This window comes from Amblyraja radiata, chromosome 8 (genome assembly GCF_010909765.2).
Source record: "Amblyraja radiata isolate CabotCenter1 chromosome 8, sAmbRad1.1.pri, whole genome shotgun sequence".
Lineage (NCBI taxonomy): Eukaryota > Metazoa > Chordata > Chondrichthyes > Rajiformes > Rajidae > Amblyraja > Amblyraja radiata.
The window spans coordinates 43,724,507-43,744,674 of NC_045963.1; the positions used below are offsets into that span (position 1 = coordinate 43,724,507).

Consider the following 20,168-nt stretch of genomic DNA (forward strand, 5'->3'; position numbering starts at 1 on the left):
AACCTACAAGCTTGAACTTTGAATGTGGATGGAAACCAGAGCATTCAAGCATATCCACTTCTCTTGGTTTCATAGGCATCTTCACCCACCATTTTGGTAGCACTACCAGTTACAATTTCCCTAAATTCAAGAAACATTGCCTCATCATCTTTAGCTTGAAACCTTAAAGCCAATGTGACAATTCTGAGGGAGCATCTTAACCTTGCATTGCAGTAGTTCAAGAAAACAGGTCATCATTTTCTTCTTCAGGGCAATAAACAGTGGTCAAAAAGGAAATGCATGCATATTAAGTAAAAACAAGCATTGGTGAGTAAAAGGTAAGGTGTTCGGGCAATATTGCAGTGGCAATTGCAATACAAACCTTATTTTCACCATTAAAAAATGCACTGTTTGTGTGATATACATTTCCATCATTGACTTCAGTATTTAAGCTCCAGAAGTTCTGTCTAATTCCCCTTTGCATAAATTCCAGAAGATGCCTGAGGCAAATGACAACTACTGCTAAATCAAATTGTCATCCTTCATTGCAGCAGCTGTTAAGGAGAACACAATTAAGAATGGTTTCTTATATATGTTGCATATATAATATGACCTAATTGCTCAGTATTAAGTTTCTGATATCCCCCAATAAATCTGGATTACTGGTGTCACAAGCTGTTAATATCCTTATGCATCAATGCATCAAGGATTTGGGACACAATGACAAATTGCAACCTCTGCAGGCAAAGTAAGTAACCCACAATTAAATTGTCGCATACAGCTAAAAGTGCAAGCAATTAAAGAAATGTCCAGGGATGACATCACTCTATAATCAGATTTCAAATTTCATATGATTAAGGATCGCCCAATATTTAGTTTTGCTGCAATTCATTTTGTTGAAACGTCATAATTACATGAAATATTTTTAGCTATTGTAATTTTATAGGTAACAGGGTGACAATAAAACTGTTCACATCTCGCAACGGAGACTTTGAGATTGCTGTTCGAACACAAGAACACATGAAAATAGCAGGAGTAGACCCTAAAGCCTGACCCAGCATTCAATATGATCACAGCTGGTCTACCCCATGCTTCAATCCCTCCTCTTTACCAATTTGAGTAACCTTTAATCCCGATCCTTTCACAAATGTATCATGTCCACTTTAAATACTTTTACTGAGCTAGTCTCCACAGGTCTCTGCGGCAGGGACTTCAAGAGGTTTACTACATTCTGCAAGAAGACATCTATATGCAGCTCAGGTATAAATGACTGCCCATTAAATCGATGTCCTCTCATCTGAGACTCAACTGTTACTGAGAACATCTTGACATCTACTTGTCAAGCCCTGTCTGAATAAGATCACCTTTATTCTTTTAAACTCCAGGGAATACAGACCTAACTTGGTTAACCTCTCTTGATAGGACATTCCCCTCGCCCCAGGAATCCGGTGACATTTTTGGATTGCCTCCATTGCAACTATGTTCTTCTTTAGATAGACACAAAAAGCTGGAGTAACTCAGCGGGACAGGCAGAAGAAGGAATGGGTGACGTTTCGGGTTGAGAATAAGCTGACCAAAAATGTGCCCAGAATTCCAGGTATGGAGGCCTCATCCATAATACAGATTAATGCAAGATGTTGCATTTTGGAAAGTCTAACCAGGGCACGACCTGCACAGTGAATATGCAGGGCTTTTGTAGTGTTGTAGAGCAGAGGGATATAGGGTCAGAGGGATCTATAGGATCATGAGAGAAATAGATAGGTTAAATGCACAGAGGCTTTTACCTAGTGTAGGGGAATCAGAGGACATAAGTTTAAGATGAGGGGAGGAAGCTTTAATAAGAACCTGATGGGCAACGTTTCTTTGCACAGAGGGTGTTGGGTATATGGAACAAGCTGCCAAAGGAGGTAGTTGAGGCAGATACTATCACTATGTTTAAAAATCATTTGGACAGGTACATGGACAGGATAGGTTTTGAAGGATATAGGTCAATTGCAGGCAGGTGGGACTAGTATAAACTGGCATGTTGGTCAGCATGGGCAAGTCGGCAGAAAGGCCTGTTTCCACGCTTTATGATTCTATGAGATTGTAGATACAGGAGCACAAGATTAGCACATAACATACTGGATGACAACTGGCCCTTCTCAATGCCAGTAAATTTAAATTCTTGTATGCACTTCACCTTCATCATTTTTAAAGGATTCTATCAAGCTCAGCACACCCTGCAACCATTTTGTTACATGGAGACCAGAATAGAAATAGACATTCTCTTCAATGAATTTTGGAAAGTAATTTAATTCTAGTAATTGAACTGTGATATGATCGCTATTAAGTATGAAATGAAAGAGCAATGATACTTGCATTAATTATCTGTTTATGGTAATGCAGTTCCCTAATGTCATTTGTCTCAGTAACTCCTCCAATACGTTTTCTGCAGAGCATAATATGTTTAGTAATGAAACAAAAAAAGAGAAATAACTAAGCCAGGTTGAGATTCTTGTTAACCATCCAACCAAGAATTTAGGTTGTTTTTTACATTGTAACATTTAAATAGAATGAGAGAGAAAAGTTAAAAGCTGTAAGAATATTCTCGTGTCCAAATGCGGTCAGCTTCCTAACATATATAATTTTGCCCAGTTGTTGTATGATGGTGCTTACATCACACATGAGCCTTCTCCCATTATTTACGCAGCCTCACCACATCAAGTACGTTCAACATAGAAAAGTACAGAACAGGAACAGATTCTTAGGCTCACAATGTCTGTGCCAAACATGATGCCAAGCTAAACTAATCTCCTCTGCCTGCACGTGATCCATACCCCGCCATTTCCTGCATATCCATGTGCCTATCTAAAAGCCTCTTAAATGCCACTATCATATGTGCCTCCACCACCATGCCTGGCAGTGAGTTCCAGGCACTCACTACCCTCTTGTGTAAAAAGACTTGTCCCGCACATCTCCTTTCAACTTTGTCCCATTCGCCTTAAAGCTATGTCCTCTCATATTTGACATTTCTACTTTATGAAAATGTTCTAACTGTCTACCCTTTCATAGAAACATAGAAAATAGGTGCAGGAGGAGGACATTCGGCCCTTCGAGCCAGCACACCCATTCATTGTGATCATGGCTGATCGTCCCCAATCAATAACTCGTGCCTGCCTTCTCCCCATATCCCTTGATTCCACCAGCCCCTAGAGCTCTATCTAACTCTCTCTTAAATCCATCCAGTGATTTGGCCTCCACTGCCCTCTGTGGCAGGGAATTCCACAAATTCACAACTCTCTGGGTGAAAAAGTTTTTTCTCACCTCAGTCTTAAATTACCTCCCCTTTATTCTAAGACTGTGGCCCCCGGTTCTGGACTCTCCCAACATTCGGAACATTTTTCCTGCATCTAGCTTGTCCAGTCCTTTTATAATTGTATATGTTTCTATAAGCTACCCCCTCATCCTTCTAAACTCCAGTGAATACAAGCCCAGTCTTTTCAATCTTTCCTCATATGATAGTCCCGCCATCCCAGGGATCAATCTCGTGAACCTACGCTGCACTGCCTCAATCACAAGGATGTCCTTCCTCAAATTAGGAGACCAAAACTGTACACAATACTCCAGATGTGGTCTTACCAGAGCCCTATACAACTGCAGAAGAACCTCTTTACTCCTATACTGAAATCCTCTTGTTATGAAGGCAAACATTCCATTAGCTTTCTTCACTGCCTGCTGTACCTGTAGCCAACTTTCAGTGACCGGTGTACAAGGACACCCAGGTCTCGCTGTACCTCTCCCTTACCTAACCTAACCCCATTGAGATAATAATCTGCCCCCTTGTTTTTGCCACCAAAGTGGATAACCTCACATTTATCTATATTATACTGCATCTGCCACGCATCTGCCCACTCACTCAACCTGTCCAGGTCATAAGGCTTTCTATGCATCTCATAATTTTTATCTACTTCTATCAGATGTCCCCGCAGTTTCTGATGTTCCAAAGAAAATCAGCCGAATGCTCATGGGAGTGCAAACCCAGATTGCATTTATTTATTTCTCTATGCCTCTCTCTCCCATCTGACTCCATCCACCAATCAACCACCTTTTCACCTGGATCCTCCTATCAGGTGTTCCACCTCCTCATCCCTTTGTATTGGGCCCCATCCCTTCACTCATCCATCCAGAGGAAGGATCTTGACTGAATTGTCAACTGTCCATCCCTCCACAGATGCTGCCTGACCCATTGAGTTCCTCCACCACTGTGTTTTGCTCCAGTTTCTTTCATCGGCTAGTCTTATGTGTTTTAATCTTGCATTTATTTCACTTGTCTTGACATGCATCTGTGCTACCCTCATCCACCAAACCAATGTAATAGCAATGTCACATTTTCATCATTTCTTCACAGGCTTTACTAATGGAAGACTTAACCTCTGCAAAACACAAAGTGCTGGAGAAACTCAATAGGTCAGGCAGCATCTGTGGAGGAAATGGACAGACGATGTTTCGGGTCAGGATACTTCTTAGGCTGTGAACTTCTATATTACAAAAGTGTGAAAGCTGACAAAAAATGAGTTGTAGAGGTAACAGTGCTGTTTGCAATAATTTTAATACGAAGAAAGAACACTCCCATCATCATTTCCAGAGATGGAACATTTGTAAACGTCCAATTGACAGATTACTCCAATTAACATCTATGTCTCATTAACATTTCCTATCTATGCTGTGGTGTTCTTTTCCCTCAAATACTTCTGATCAAAATATTGAACTATATCTTGTTATTTAACCCCATCATGTCTAAATACAGCACCGATGTTAACACTGCATTTATTTCACAAATTTTAGTCAATGCAGATCCTTCATGTGACAAAAGATGAAAACAGTAACAGCCACATTTTAATTTGGGACTCACCGACACAAGGGAGAGAATATCCAACCTCTTGGTCATGAATAAACTGCCGGTCATTCAGCCGTGTCATGCAATATAGGTAGAAACAATCCAAGCAGATGACATGTTGATCCACACACGGGAATACCAACACTGGATCACTAAGAGCAGGGGAAGAAGAAGAAGACAATCACGTGCTGTTCTGTTCTAATTTCCTAACCTCTCTCCCTACTCTGCAGGATGTGACGCAGGCCAGAATGGTTTTACAGGGAGATGTGGTCGTTCACACCACAACCTAATAACTGGTCTTTTCAACAGGCCCACCAGGTGATGGAAAGCATCAAAGCTGAACCTGTCTAGACATGAGTATTTTCAATTGGGATTATGATAAAGTAATCAATTATTATGACTTTGAATAACTTTCCCTTCTATGGATCAGTATTCCAACAAAATGGTCTCTGGTGTATATTGGCTGCAATCAGACCAAGAACAACACTTGGCCACTCAGCAACTGGAAAATGACAGTGCCATTTAAAATTGCCTTCAGCAAAAATAAATAATATATTATAAAGACTCTCTGGCCCTAAATAGATAATTTATATTAAAGACATTGGAAAATGGCATGTTCTTACACACCAGGATATATTGTTTCAAAAGAAAACATCATTGTGCTTTTTAGGCAAATGATTCATTTGTCAGATGCCATACCTTCCAAAAATTGTTGGTAATGCAAAAAACAAAAGAAAGTCTTTGTTTTTTTTTGCATAGATTCTATCACAACCTTTGTCTGTTCCAAATGCTTTATAGACAATAATATACTTATGAAATGTTAATATTAATATATAGTATTTGCAAAACATTGAAATTGGCTGCACCCAGACCAGCAGTTAAATCACTTCAAAGACATAATACTGCTGGTATTGTCATTGTCACTGTTGCAGCCGCCTTGACCTATCTGGGATCATTTCATGCTTCATCTGATGAGCATTTGACCAGGCATATCACTGCTTTTGTTACCTCCCATCCAATTATTCCAATGTTCCCTAGGCAGAGCTCCCATTTTTTATTCCCAATAAACTTAGAAATGCATCCAACAGCTTACATAGTCCTGTTCACCTGTTACCATGTTCATGGACATGCATTAGCTCAGGGGAAGCAGTACATCAAATTCACACTATGACATTTAAATTCCATGGCAGCTCCACCACTCCCTGGCTTTGCAAATCTGGAACCATCTAAGTAAACAGCCGTTCGCCACTTCTGTCACATCATTGCTCTCACTATTGCCAGCATCAACCACCAGCTCAGGAAATTTCATAAATTATAGGAGCAGAATTAGGCCATTTGGCCCATCAAATCTACTCAATCAATTATGGCTGATCTATCTTTCCTTCTCAACCCAATTCTCCTAGCGATGTTACAATACTCACCTTCAACGGCGCTGCAGTTCCGCCACTGGCCGTGTGCATGACTTTGGGGGGGGGGGGGGGGGCAGGATTAAAATGCCGTTTTCTCCTGCCTGTCGGAGTCGAACTTTCTCAGGCTGTTCGGCTGCTGCAGAAAAATCGTTCCGACTTCCGTTCTCGGAAGTTTAAAAAAAAAATCGTGGGACAATTTAATCCCTAGAGTAAAATAAAAAGCTACTTCTAACGCCGTCAATGCCTACAAGGGACGGATCTCACGTAGGAGACAAAACATAAGCTAAGTCGTGTATTTTACATATAAACTTGCTTCTTAGAATGACTTTAATCCAAATTTCATTGGCGAAAATGTGATTTTGGCCGCATACGAACAGGCAATGTTTTTCCTGCCGATATGGGGTTCAAATTCACTGCAACCACAACGTTCCAATCGATTGCGTTCCACAAAAACACACTCGCAAGATGATTAAAATGCCCATTAATTTACGGGAATTAAACATTAAATTCCTTCCATTTGGCCTATAAATTTATGACAATGAGATTTAAAAATCATGTTATATTGTGAATTCTTGTGTGAATGTTATTTGGACACTTAGGCTATTTAAAAATGTTAACCTTTTCTTAACAAATGGATAGATGTTTAGATCTAGTAATTTAATTTTGTAATTAGCTACAATTAGGTAACTAACTAATTATATGCTTTAATTTCAGGTCATCCAAGTAAGATTGTTTCATATTTGTTTCAGAATGCTTCAATCTACAATAACTGAATATTTCATTCAGTTCTCTTAATTTTTAAGAAAGTTATGGGCTTTTGACTGTCCTCGATCACAGCTTTTGAGTTAAGTCGATGGAAAAGCAATAGGGAACAAGATGCTAATTTCAGAGTATGAAAATGGCCATAACGTTTTTAATACTGAAGATACGAAAGTGAATTAGGTGTCAAATTAAACTTCTTTTTATACTTTATCTGATGGGACAAATTACAGACTTGATTTTTAACATCTCAAAATTTTGTAACATTGCTAATTCTCCTGCCTTCATCTCATATTTCCTGATACCCGTACGAATCATAAATCTGTCAATCTCTGGCTTAAAACTATTCATTGATGTCCTCCACCCTTCTGTGGCAATGAATACCAGAGATTCACCACCTTCTAACTTAATAAATTCCTCCTCTCTAAAGGTACATTCTTTTATTCTGAGGCTATGGCCTCTGGTCCTAGAATCTCCCACTAGTGTCTCTGTCCTAGACTCTCCCACTAAATATCTCCCCTACATTTCTGTCCCTCCACCTCTCACTGCTCCTTTAAGATCTTCCTTAAAGTCTAACTCTTTGACCGAGTTTTTAATCACCTGTCTCATTATCTCTTTTTGTGACTAAATGTACAAATTGTCTGATAAAGTGTCCATAAATGCCCCAGTCATTTTATTACATCAAAGGGATGTTAAAGATAATCTAGTGCTCATTGGCACCAACCAATTTCACGAACAGAGAACATTATTCTATCACACCAAGAACTGTTGGGATTCATTCGAACGCAAAATACAAAGTGTTGGAGTATCCGGACCTCTTCAGATTGCAGTTTGAATGTGTCCCGATCGAAAACATCACCTATCAGTCCGAAGAACCATTCCCGACTCGAAATATCGCCTATCCATTCCCTGATATTTCATCCCAGTCTAGGAACAGCTTCTTCCCCTTTGTTATAAGACTTCTGAGTGGTCCTTCCGATTTTCCTCTACCTCATTGCAGAACTGTACCTCGGTATACTTGACAATAAACCTAAAACTAAAACTAAACTTAAACCACACATTACTATTTTCTAAGTGGTCTAAACAACTAGCTTAAAAATAATGTCAGGCTAACTGATAATTTCCTGTTTACTCATACTTCATCTTTTCCTAGATTTGTGCAGACTGTTCTCTAACCTGTAGAATTTTGGGAGATAACAAATCAGCATCCACTGTCTCCAAGTCATAATTATAACCCATATACATTATCAAGTCCTGTTTAGTGGTCTGAGAAACGACCACTAAACAGATTTTCAACAGATCTTTATTCAAAAGTTCAATATCCAGTATACAGGTTCTCCAGACACGTCTGCCCGCAACAATGGTCAGCGCTGAACTAACGTGCGCAAGTGAAAAACTGCGCGAAACAAGCAGCCCCTCCCGAGTCATGTGACCGCGGCTTCCGAACGCCGGGTCCGTTATCTGCGTGCGCCAGCAGGCGCCGCTACATGGCCCCCCCCAGAATCCGCGGCACGGAAATGCACCGGTAAACGGATGGTGCAACCGGAACGCGTAGTCCAAGGTTGCGGGGCGAGCGTAACATTAGGGACCGGTAAAACAGGACCAGAGGGGCGCTAAAAACTCGAACGAGGGACGGGTGTAACAAAGGGGACTGGAGAAACACGACCGGGGGTAACAGGTGCAGAGGGCAGTAAAACGGCAGGTGAACGTCCTCTACGCCGTGGAGTAGCCACTGTCACTGGGCTATCCTCGTCGACGTGTGCTGACTTAAGGCGGCTCACGGAGAAGAACTCCTCTCTGCCACCCATGTCCAACGTGAACGTCGAGACACCAGTACTGAGCACCTTGTAAGGACCCTCGTACACCCGCTGTAACGGCGAGTGATGAGCGTCTCTATAGAGAAAAACATAAGCACAATCTCGTAACACAGTAGGCACATGTACCGAAGACGAACCATATCTGAGGGGACCCCGAAACGAGCGATCCAATTGGAGACAATGGGCCTTGCGCATGCTTCAGTGGAGGTATCCGTTAACGGAATTGCCTCTGCCCACCTGGTAAGCCTGTCCACGATGGTCAGTAAGTGGGTAGCCTCGCGCGAACAAGGCAAGGGACCTACCAGGTCGACATGGATGTGCAGGAACCTGCCGTCCGGGACGGCGAAATCCTGGACCTGCGGGTGCACATGTCTCTGCACTTTGGAGGTCTGGCATGGGATGCAGGAACGAACCCATGCAGCGACTTGCTTCCTTAACCCGTGCCAGACGAACATCGCCGCAACCAAGGCAGTGGTGGTGCGAATGGACGGGTGCACTAGGCTGTGGATGGTGTCGAAAATTCGATGTTGCCAAGCGACCGGGACAATAGGACGGGCTTTGCTCGTGGAGATATCGCAAAGGACCTGTACGCCGGAGGTGCTACATGGCACTTTAACCAGCTTCAGTCCAGATTCAGCATTGCGGTAAACCTCCATACCGGCATCTGCCTGTTGGGCAGCGGCCAGCTCCTCATAATCAACGCCTAGGCTAAGCGCTGATACTTCGGGCAGCGCTGGACAGGACAACATGTCAGCCACAATTTTCAGCTTCCCTGCCACATGCCGAATATCAGACGTGAATTCGGAAATGTAGGCGAGGTGCCGTTGCTGTCTGGCAGACCAAGGGTCAGACACCTTGGCCAAAGCAAATGTTAGCGGCATATGGTCGGTGAATGCGGTGAAAGCGCGCCCCTCCAGGAAATAATGAAAATGGCGGTTCGCTGGGTAAAGTGCGAGGAGCTCCATGTCGAAAGCGCTGTATTTAACTTTGGGGGCTCGCAGTTGCCTGCTGAAAAATGCCAGCAGCACCCAGCAACTACCTACACACTGTTCGAGGACATCACCTACCCCCACATCGGAAGCGTCCACGGTGAGGGCCGTTTGGGCTGACGCCCTAGGGTGTTCCAGCATAGTGGCGTTGGCCAATGCGGTCTTTGCACCTTCAAACGCCTTCTGTGCTTCTTTGGACCGTATCGTTGGTGGTAGTAGCACCATCTGCGTTGACTGTAGACCACTGGCTGCAGCGATTCCTCTTCGGCGCTGGGCTGGGTCTCTTCTTCTTCTCGATGTCAGCTCGGCTGCACCCGTTGTGTGACCAGGGGGCGGGCGAAAGCATAAACGTCCCGCCGTCTGTGCGCCCACAGTTCGTCAGCTCTCTACGCGAGCCGCTGCGGGTCGCTGAAATCAGCTCCGGCGAGCATTAGCTGTACTTCGTCGGGCATCTGCTCTAATAACGCCTGTTCGAAAAGCAGGCAAGGGCGGTGCCCGTCCATCAGGGCCAACATCTTTGCCATGATCGTCGATGGCCTTCGGTCGCCGATACAGTCCATATGTAGCAGCCTTGCCGCACTGTCTCTGCGGGTAAGGCCGTAAGCATGGAATAACAGGGCCTTCAACCCTTCATACTTGCCGCTGGACGGAGGGTCTCTGATGTAAGGCAACAGCCTCGAGGCACAGTCCTGTGGCAATGCGCCCATCACATGGAAATACATGGTGTCGTCCGCGTCGATGCGATGTAGGTGGAACTGTGCCTCAACATGGGCGAACCACACTTGAGGTTGATCAGGCCAAAAGGCTGGAAGTTTGAAGGCCAGTGCGCCCTGCCTCATGATGGCTGATTCTGCAGGAACAGTCTCTTCCTGCATAATTCTTCTTGTCTAACGACGGCTAGACAGGTCGGGGTCACCAATTTAGTGGTCTGAGAAATGACTACTGGAGTTTTTAACAGATCTTTATTCAAAAGTTCGATATCCACTATACAGGTTCTCCAGACACGTCTGCCCACAACGGTGGTCAGCGCTGAACTAACGCGCGCAAGTGAAAAACCGTGCGAAACAAGCAGCCCCTCCCGAGCCATGTGACCGCGGCTTCTCAACACCGGGTTCGATATCTGCGTGCGCCAGCAGGCGCCGCTACACCTGATCCATTGACTTTCAGTTCCATTAAGTTCTACATTTTTTTAAGTATTGCTAATTTCTTTTACCTCCCCTTTATCCCAGACATATTGTCTCCTCTACTTCCAGGAGATTTTTGATATCTTTCTCCACGAGGACAGAAACACAATACCTGTACTTTAATTTCCTCGCTATTTTTTTATTCCCCCAACATAATGTCTCCTGTCTCAGTCTTTGAGAGATCCACCTTAAATTTATTATTTTATTTTATTTTGTCGAAAAGAAAATGCCTTCTCCCTTTCTGTAGAAGGTTTTACAGCTTCCAGCACTTTCTTTATCAATTCCTAGACCAATTGCTGAACTATTTTCCCTCAATAGGCTTATAGCTCCTCTTTGGCAATATTATAACCCTTTTCCTTTGAACTAGTACCATTAACTTTTCTTGTTAGCCATGCTGGACCACTTCTCCTGATTGTTTTTTTGTGATTTAAAGGGATACAAATACAGTATCTCTGCAAATTATGTCCTGATTATTTAAATGTTAAAAGGCATAGCTTTAAGGTAGGAGGGACAACATCTATAGGAGATGTGCAGGGTAGGTATTTGACACAGAGAGGGGTGGTGGAGGCAGATGCAATAGTCTCATTTAAGAGGTTTTAGAGTGGTGCATGGATAAGCAGAGAGTGGAGGGATATGGATCATGTGCTGGCAGAGGATTAATTTGGTATCATGTTTGGCACGGACTAGGTAATAATAATAAATTTTATTTAATGGGCGCCTTTCAGACATCTCAAGGACACCTTACATAGTAATCGGAATAACATATAATCGGAATATAACAAGTAATAAAGACATCACAGAGACACAAATTAAAAACAGAATTCAATCCAAAAACAGAAAATCAAAAACACAGTGTGACGAAGGGTCTTTTCCTATGCTGTACTGTTCTATGCTATATGTTCTCTGTTAGCTACTGTTATTTACCTTTTATTGTAATTTCCCAATCTAACATAGGCCACTCACCTTTCACATCTTTGTAGCTTTAGATTTAAAACCTTGGATTTGGACTGAACTAGATTACTTTAGGTGTTTAGTTTCGGTCACCCTGCTATAGGAAGGATGTTGTTCAGCTGGAAAGAGTACAGTGAAGATTTACGAGGACATTGCCGGAACTTGAAGACTTGAGCTATAGTGAGAGGATGGCCAGGCTGGAGGACGTGGGGTGATCTTACAGAGGCGTATACGATGACGAGGGGAATAAATACGGTGAATGCTTGGCGTCTTTTATCCAGGGTAGGGGAATCACGTACTAAAGGTTTAAGATGGTTAAGGTTTAAGGTTTAAGATGAGAGAGAAAAGATTTAACAGAGGGGCAATTCTTTCACACAGAGTGGTGAGTATATGGAATGAGCTGCCAGAGGTAGTTGAGGCAGGTAATATAACAATTGAAAGACATATGGACAGGTACATGGATAGGAAAGGTAATGGCCAAAAACGGGCAAGTGGGACTAGAATAGATGGGGCATCTTGGTCGACATGGGCCTCTTTCCCTGCTAATGATTCTTGGGCTCCACGACTTCCGATCTTTACATAAGCCTTCTCATTTGGCTCTATATACTCACGTTGCTTCCTCAAAGTCATAAGTAAAGGGAAAGGGGCAGTATTATATTTAAAAGACAGTCGAAATATCATTGCGGTATGTGAACAGCACCTACTGGTTGGAAAGCAACTTCACTTTGATGCTGGTACAAGTAGTTGGTTAAAGCTTGCAGTTAAATGAGAAAACCATCCATGCAGAGCACTGACTTCATTGCTTTACGACGATCATCAGTGCCCCAAATTAAAATGCTCAGAGCTGCCGGGCAAGGATGGAGTTAATGGGTGGGAATGCTAGAATATTTTGACCAACAATCTTGTTAAGGTAAGGGACCCACTTGGGAGAAAAACACGCTTGCCAGTTCAGGAGCTGGTGGATGCAGCTGACAAGCATTATTAATGTGAAGGGAAATAGCCCAAGGCTGCTCATGGTGCATAGCAGATGTTTAGCATAAGCAGTTCCTCCTGTGAACAGAACTGCAAATTAAACAAGCATTAACAGATAGGCTATTAAAAAGTGGGCAGAAGCCCTCGGAGTGCTGTATCTCCTTTACCGCTTCAAGCATTTTCACCCCAAATAATATGAATGTTTGTCTTCTTGTTACATTTGCAGAAATGGTGTTCTGCAAGAGTAACCATCAGAATCCGAGGAAAAAGATAATTAATTTGCCATGCTGGATACTTTGCTGAGAACCATAATGTTCGCAATGTGATAGTGAATAGGATTTTGGATCCTGCTACACTCTCCCCTAGATTAAGAGCTGATTTATGTTAGCTCAAAGTAAGAATAAAAATGAATGCAATTAAAAGACTGACTTGAAAAATAATTTTCTCCAGGCAAGTTCTACCAGTGTACTAGAACTGGGCATCAATCCGGCAATATGGATAGTTGTCCAGGTATGCCGGCCTTGTCTATAATCGAGATAAATACTGCTTTTATCTACCTTCAATCATTGGTAATACAATGTTGCCAAACATCGTATGAAGGAGGGTACCGACCCAAAACACAACGGTCCATTCCCTCAGAACCAGCCAATTTCCCTCTACCAACACTCTCCACGCCTTCGACTCCTCCCATTTCCTCCAAATCCAAGGCATAGCTATGGGCACTCGCATGGGCCCCAGCTATGCCTGCGTCTTTGTAGGGTACGTCGAACAATCATTGTTCCAGGCGTACACTGGCCCTATCCCCGAACTCTACCTCCGCTACATTGATAACTGCATCGGTGCTACCTACTACACCCATGCAGAACTCACTGATTTCATTAACTTTACTACTAATTTCCATCCTGCACTCAAATTCACTTGGACCATTTCCGACATCTCCCTGCCGTTTCTTGATCTCACAATTTCCATTACAGGAGACAGACTATCAACTGACATCCACTATAAACCCACTGACTCCCATAGCTATTTAGACTACATTTCTACCCACCATGCTGCCTGTAAAGACTATCCCCTACTCCCAATTGCACTCAAGATAAGGTGTTCCATACTAGCCTCATTCTTTAGGGAACGGGGGTTTCCCTCTTCCATCATAGACGAGGCCCTCACTAGGGTCTCCTCGATATCCCACAGCTCCACTCTTGCTCCCTCTCCCCCCAGTCGTAACAGGGACAGAGTCCGCCTTCCACCCCATCAGCCGTTGCATACAGCACATAGCCCACCGACATTAAAGTACTATTATGATTATGGTAATGATTTCCTCCACCTCCAACGGGATCCCACCACTAGCCACATCTTCCCATCTCCACCCCTTTCCGCTGAGACCGTTCCCTCCACAACTCCCTGGCCAACTCGTCCCTTCCCACTCAAACCACCCCGTCCACAGGTACTTTCCCCTACAACTGCAGGAGATACAACACCTATCCCTATATCTCCCCCCTCCGTCCAAGGACCTCAAGTCTTTTCAAGTGAGGCAGAGGTTCACTTGCACCTCCTCCAACCTCAGCTACTGTATCCGCGGTTCCAGGTGTGGCCTCCTGTATATCGGCGAGACCAAGCACAGGCTTGGCGATCGTTTCGCTGAACATCTCCGCCCAGTCTGCCTTAACCTACCTGATCTCCCTGTCGCTGGACTCTTTAACTCCCCCCATTCTCATACTGACCTTTCTGTCATGGGCCTCCTCCATTGTCAGAGTGAGGCCCAGCGCAAATTGAAGGAACAGCATTTCATATTTCGCTTGGGCAGCTTACACCCCAGTAGTATGAACATTGACTTCTCCAACTTCAAGTAACCCTTGCTTTTCCTCTCTCTCCATCCCTCCCCGTTCCCAGTTCTCTGACCAGTCATACTGTCTCTGACTACATTTTATCTCTGATTGCTTTGTTGTTACCTTCTCCCAGCTAACAATGATCCTTGATCTCAATTCCCTTTGCCTTGCTTTCACACCTTCACACTTCCTAATCTATCTATTTCCCTCCCCCCTCACTTCAGTCTGAAGAAGGGTCTCGACCCGAAACATCACCCATTCCTTCTCTCCATTGATGCTGCCTGTCCCACTGAGTTACTCCAGCATTTTGTGTCTACCTTTGGTTTAAACCAGCATCTGCAGTTCCTTCATACACATAGCCCATTCCCTCCATAAATGTTGCTTGATCTGCTGAGTTACTTCAATGCTTTTTGTGTTATTCAAGATTCCAGCATCTACAGTTCCTTGTATCTACATAATTTATTCCCTGTACCCTTGCTCACTCATTCCCAATTTGGGTTTCATCAGGACTGCTCAGAACTTCATCACAGCATTGGTCCAAACATGGACAAAAAGCTGAAATTTAAAGGTAATTTTAAAGATCCTTGATATTAAGGTGACCTTTTGACCAAGTCATAAGGCGATAAGAACTAGTAGTAGAATTAGGCCGTTTGGCCCATCAAGTCTACTCCGCCATTTAATCATGGCTGAAGTGTGGCAAGAAGTTCTCCAAATAAGTCATATCTGACAGAAGGAGGATCGGTGTGTTTGCCAGAGGCCAATCGTCTCAGCCCATTGCAGCACTGGAGTTTCTCAGATCAATATCTAAAGTCTAATCTTGAATACAAAGATTGTATATGTACTTTATGATGTTTTTTAATATGCAATGCATTTTTATGTAATGTTGTCCCTTGTCTGGATCTTGAGTCCGAAATAAAGTTTATTATTATTATTATTATTATTATTATTATTATTATTATTATTATTATTATTATTATTATTATTATTATTATTAATTCAAAGTTCTATTACTCTTCTTCCAATATAAAGCAGAATGGGGGAGAATTACTGAATATGGCACATTCTTCAATTATATTCACAACCCCTCAGATGAAGTGATGTCCATATTTGAGAATGGCTGAAAATTAGAAAGTGCTAATCATTACAGACATGGCAGGAAATCACCACTTCCAACAACAGAGAGTCTCACAGAATATTTTGAAGAATTGAGGGGGGTAAGAGGTATCTCAGATGTAGGTTCGAAGGGACTGGATAAGGGGAGGATAGGATGGAATTAAGGAATGTAGAGATGAGTTCAGGGAGGTAAGAGCCGGTAGAAACAATGGGTCTACTAGGGCAGTCCTGTCTATGGATTTTGGGGAGAAGATAGAAGCAGGCAGTGTGGGGCTGGGGAATGACAAGGTTAAAGGCTGTAAAGGGCAGATCATCAGAGGAGATGAGATCAGCTTTTTTTGGGGGGTAGAGAGAGTCTACCCACCTTGCTCTGACATTCAATATTATCATCATCACCAAATCCCCTGCTGTGAACATATTAGATATTATTGACCAGAATCTTAATTGGATCAGCCACATAAATACTGTGGTTACATGAGCAGGTCAGAGGCTAGGATTATTTGTAGTGAGTGACTCACCTCCTGATAGGCCAAAGTGCATCCACCAACTACAATGCACAAATCAGGACTGTGATGCATAACTCTCTTATTGGGATGAATGTCACTCCAACACACAATGATCCTGACACCATTCAAGCCAAAATAATCTATTTATGTTTGTAGCTTTATTAATTAAGTTGGGAAGATGGAAAGAGTATCAGTGGGAGAGCATTTTTGTGGTGATGAGCATATTTCAGCGAGTAATCATAAGAAACAAAGAGGAAACAATGGTATGGGCTCTAAATTGGAGTCAAGCTGATTTTACTATACTGCGAAGAGAGTAAGCAAAAATGCAATAGACACAGGTACATTTTTTTTCACTAATGATACTCAAACCTACATACAAGGGGCTTGATCCCGACTACGGTGCTGTCCGTATGGAGTTTAGTACGTTCTCCCGTGACCACATAGGTTTTCACCGAGATCCTCGGTTTCCACCCACACTCCAAAGAAGTACGGGTATGTAGGTTAATTGTAGGATATGTAGGATATGTATGTAGGATAGTGCTAATGTGCGGGAAATGCTGGTCGGCACAGACTCGGTGAACCCGAAGGGCCTGTTTCAGCACTGTATCTCTAAACTAAACTAAGACTAAATCTCCTCATGATTAGTGTTTTATCCCTGTTACAGGCACCTCTGCTTTTCTCATATGCACATGCCATATATCACCCCTAATTTTTGGACAGTTGACATCAGAACAATTCTTATCAACAAGTTCTACACCTTAGATTCATCCAAACTGATTTTAATTCTATACCACAGTCGGTCAAACCAAGATTCTTTTTGACTGCTATACTGCTGTTACCTCTTATTAACAATATACCCACCTCATTTTCCCTTTTAAGCCTGTCCTTCCTAAAAGTACTCAGCATTGGTCACCCTGCAGCCGCATTTCCATATTGGCAATTTGATCATATTAATTTATGTGATGTTAATGCACCTACTTTATTCATAACAGGAAATGTGGAGATTAAATTAAAAGGAAAATTGGGGATAAAAAAAGAAAGAAATACCAAATGGCTGAGGCAGGAACAGAATCAACATTTAAAAGGGATTTGGAAGGTACATAAATAGGAAAAGTTTAAAGGGATATGTTGTATGTTCTATGAAACCCAGAAAATGTGAGGTAATCCTTTTGGAGAATATAACAAGGCAGGAATTATAAATCAAATGGTATAGAACTGTGTAGAGTCATGGGAGTGCAAGTTCACAAATCCTTCAAGGTAGCAAGAAAGTAGTTAAAAAAACGTACAAAATACTCGAGTTCAAGTTCAAGTTCACATTTATTGTCGCATGCACCAATTAAGGTACAGTGATATTTGAGTTACCATACAGCCATACAATTAAAAGAACACAATACATGATAGAACTTAACATAAACATCCACCACAGTCATCACTGTGATGGAAGGCAATAAAGTTCAGCCAGTCTTCCTCCTTTCGTTCACCCGTGTTTGGGGCCTTGACCCTCCGTAGTTGCCGCTACGGATGGCCCAATGTACAAGCCCTCTCGTCGGGATGATCGAAGCTCCGACTTCGGGATGGATGGAATACACTCCGCAGCTTGGAGTGCCCGAATCGGCCGCTTTCTTACCGGAGACTGCGGCTTCTCGATGTTATAGGCCACAGGCAGGCCAGCGGTCGGAACTCTTCTCTGGTGATCCCCGGCAAGGGATCCCTGGCTCAGGGATAGAAACATAGAAATTAGGTGCAGGAGTAGGCCATTCGGCCCTTCGAGCCTGCACCGCCATTCAATATGATCATGGCTGATCATCCAACTCAGTATCCCGTACCTGCCTTCTCTCCATACCCTCTGATCCCCTTAGCCACAAGGGCCACATCTAACTCCCTCTTAAATATAGCCAATGAACTGGCCTCGACTACCCTCTGTGGCAGGGAGTTCCAGAGATTCACCACTCTCTGTGTGAAAAAAGTTCTTCTCATCTCGGTTTTAAAGGATTTCCCCCTTATCCTTAAGCTGTGACCCCTTGTCCTGGACTTCCCCAACATCGGGAGCAATCTTCCTGCATCTAGCCTGTCCAACCCCTTAAGAATTTTGTAAGTTTCTATAAGATCCCCTCTCAATCTCCTAAATTCTAGAGAGTATAAACCAAGTCTTTCTTCATAAGACAGTCCTGACATCCCAGGAATCAGTCTGGTGAACCTTCTCTGCACTCCCTCTATGGCAATAATGTCCTTCCTCAGATTTGGAGACCAAAACTGTACGCAATACTCCAGGTGTGGTCTCACCAAGACCCTGTACAACTGCAGTAGAACCTCCCTGCTCCTATACTCAAATCCTTTTGCTATGAAAGCTAACATACCATTCGCTTTCTTCACTGCCTGCTGCACCTGCATGCCCACTTTCAATGACTGGTGTACCATGACACCCAGGTCTCGCTGCATCTCCCCTTTTCCTAGTCGGCCACCATTTAGATAATAGTCTGCTTTCCTGTTTTTGCCACCAAAATGGATAACCTCACATTTATCCACATTATACTGCATCTGCCAAACATTTGCCCACTCACCCAGCCTATCCAAGTCCCCTGCAGTCTCCTAGCATCCTCCTCACAGCTAACACTGCCCCCCAGCTTCGTGTCATCCACAAACTTGGAGATATTGCCTTCAATTCCCTCATCCAGATCATTAATATATATTGTAAATAGCTGGGGTCCCAGCACTGAGCCTTGCGGTACCCCACTAGTCACTGCCTGCCATTGTGAAAAGGACCCGTTTACTCCTACTCTTTGCTTCCTGTTTGCCAGCCAGTTCTCTATCCACACCAATACTGAACCCCCAATGCCGTGTGCTTTAAGTTTGTAAACTAATCTCTTATGTGGGACCTTGTCGAAAGCCTTCTGGAAGTCCAGATACACCACATCCACTGGTTCTCCCCTATCCACGCTACTAGTTACATCCTCGAAAAATTCTATAAGATTCGTCAGACATGATTTACCTTTTGTAAATCCATGCTGACTTTGTCCAATGATTTCACCACTTTCCAAATGTGCTGCTATCCCATCTTTAATAACTGACTCTAGCAGTTTCCCCACTACCGATGTTAGACTAACTGGTCTGTAATTCCCCGTTTTCTCTCTCCCTCCCTTCTTAAAAAGTGGGGTTACGTTTGCTACCCGCCAATCCTCAGGAACTACTCCAGAATCTAAAGAGTTTTGAAAGATTATTACTAATGCATCCACTATTTCTGGAGCTACTTCCTTAAGTACTCTGGGATGCAGCCTATCTGGCCCTGGGGATTTATCGGCCTTTAATCCATTTAATTTACCCAACACCACTTCCCGGCTAACCCGGATTTCACTCAATTCCTCCAACTCCTTTGACCCGCGGTCCCCTGCTATTTCCGGCAGATTATTTATGTCTTCCTTAGTGAAGACGGAACCAAAGTAGTTATTCAATTGGTCCGCCATATCCTTGTTCCCCATGATCAACTCACCCGTTTCTGACTGCAAGGGACCTACATTTGTTTTAACTAATCTCTTTCTTTTCACATATCTATAAAAACTTTTGCAGTCAGTTTTTATGTTCCCTGCCAGTTTTCTTTCATAATCTATTTTTCCTTCCCTAATTAAGCCCTTTGTCCTCCTCTGCTGGTCTCTGAATTTCTCCCAGTCCTCCGGTATGCTGCTTTTTCTGGCTAATTTGTACGCATCATCCTTCGCTTTGATACTATCCCTGGGTTCCCTTGTTATCCACGGATGCACTACCTTCCCTGATTTATTCTTTTGCCAAA

At 43.1% G+C, this 20,168-nt stretch overlaps 1 protein-coding gene across 3 annotated transcripts in view; it reads right to left on the reverse strand.

Moving 5' to 3' along the window:
* prkn (parkin RBR E3 ubiquitin protein ligase) overlaps positions 1 to 20,168 on the reverse strand; it is an 833,127-nt gene that overhangs the window by 317,623 nt on the left and 495,336 nt on the right. For all 3 annotated transcript variants that reach the window (XM_033025724.1, XM_033025722.1, XM_033025723.1), the window contains one exon: positions 4,874 to 5,010. In XM_033025724.1, coding sequence (XP_032881615.1) covers positions 4,874 to 5,010 — 137 coding nt within the window. The remainder of the gene's footprint in view (positions 1 to 4,873; positions 5,011 to 20,168) is intronic.